The sequence below is a fragment of the Drosophila obscura genome, unplaced genomic scaffold (assembly GCF_018151105.1).
Source record: "Drosophila obscura isolate BZ-5 IFL unplaced genomic scaffold, ASM1815110v1 contig_4, whole genome shotgun sequence".
Lineage (NCBI taxonomy): Eukaryota > Metazoa > Arthropoda > Insecta > Diptera > Drosophilidae > Drosophila > Drosophila obscura.
The window spans coordinates 5,357,819-5,359,428 of NW_024542828.1; the positions used below are offsets into that span (position 1 = coordinate 5,357,819).

The 1,610-nt window shown below is 39.3% G+C and overlaps 1 protein-coding gene across 1 annotated transcript; it reads right to left on the bottom strand.

Moving 5' to 3' along the window:
* Nucleotides 1-516: 516 nt before the first annotated feature.
* LOC111074119 (eukaryotic translation initiation factor eIF1-like) lies at nt 517-1,379 on the bottom strand. The gene has a single exon (XM_022366767.2). The coding sequence runs from the start codon at nt 1,205-1,207 to the stop codon at nt 875-877; it is 333 nt and encodes a 110-aa protein (XP_022222459.1). The 5' UTR covers nt 1,208-1,379; the 3' UTR covers nt 517-874.
* Between the last annotated feature and the right edge of the window lie 231 nt (nt 1,380-1,610).

The window sequence follows — 1,610 nt, forward strand, 5'->3', positions numbered from 1 at the left end:
CGAATAAATATCGGTGTAAAATTTTGCTATTTCCATGCCTAATAAGACCTCCAAAAGGGTCATCAAAAAGCTTCCATGCTGTTCTATTTAATCTGCGATTGATGAAGGTCTTTGGCTGTTAGATCTCTATATATATTTTATGGGCATCATAAAAATAAATATCCTTAGCTATTTTTTTTTTTATTGAAACTTTTCTGCAGCTGCAACTTACCCGACATTCTGCTGTGTGGCGGACCTCCTCTTGGCATCCCAGCGCAGTGTCAAAAGTGTTGTCAGAGCATCCAACTACAGTGTCAAACATATGTAAATACACACTCAACCTCTCTATATATACATATTGTACATATACATATGTACATATATTGGTAGGGTCAGCCTCTTTGTGTGGCAGCAGCCTTTTTAATGTTTTTTTTCGATGGGCCACTGCCTTTATGACACTTATTTTCTGTCTCTTCCTGGGCAAGCCACATCCTGTTTGCTCTTTGGCATATTTCCCATAAATGAAAGGCTCTTTTGGTGGTTAAAATATGATTTTATAATGCAATTGATGTGTAGCGCACGTTGAATTTTATGTTGGGAATGATGTACAATTATTTTCGCTCTAAAAAATGGTCTATTGCTGGTGGTGTTTTTTTTTTTGGATTTTTTATTGCAGATTTATTGTAATTGTAGACTTCTTGTAGATTGATCGATTAGAGCTTTAGCTCTAGAACTGTCTTGATTGAAGCTCTTAAAGATTGATTGTAGATTGCAGAACTCTAGCAGATTGATTGTAGAACTCGTTTTTGATTGATTCTTGATTGATTGTTGATGTTAGTTTGTAGTGGGGAAAACTAGCTTGCAACTTGTTCGATTTCCCCTTTAATTCCGCCGCTTAAAACCCATGAACCTTTAGTTGATCAGCCTTAGCCAATCCGGCCTTGGTCAGCCACTGGCAAATGTTCTCCCGCTGATCGCCCTGGAGCTGTAGCACCTCGCCGTACTCCTGATGCTCGACGACAGTGCCATTGCAGGCGAACTCCTTCTTGCAGGTGCGCACAATCTTCTTCAGGTCGTACTCCTGCGACAGGCCCTGGACAGTGGTCAACGTTTTGCGGCCATTCCGCTGCTGTATGCGGATGTGGATGAGTCCGTCCTGGATATCATCGTCGTTGCCCTTCGAGGCATCCGCAAAGGGATCGCGAGTGTTCAAGTTTTGGATCGACATTTCGTAAAAAGTCGTGTCCGAAAATTACACGAGTAAAATATCAAAGCCTAAAAACGGATTAAAACTGTTTTTTTTTTCGAAAATTATTTTTTTTTTTTTTCTTTTCTTGGGGATATTTTGGAACGTTCGGATTTTGGCTTTGAATTGAAATTATTTGATGTTTACGAGAGAACTGAGAAAATCACAATGAGAATAGAACTGGGTGGGATAAATGGTAGGTAAAAGTTAAGTAAAATAAAAGTGAAAGGTGGGTTGATTGCATTTTTATTTGTGTGGCATAAGGACCTATGAAAATGTGTGAAAATATTCCATCAAAGAAGGCGGCTAGAAATGCTTAGAAATGTTATAAATCAGCGCCCATTGGTTTGGTTTTTGCACTTTCTGCCAGCAATTCACGGGCTAA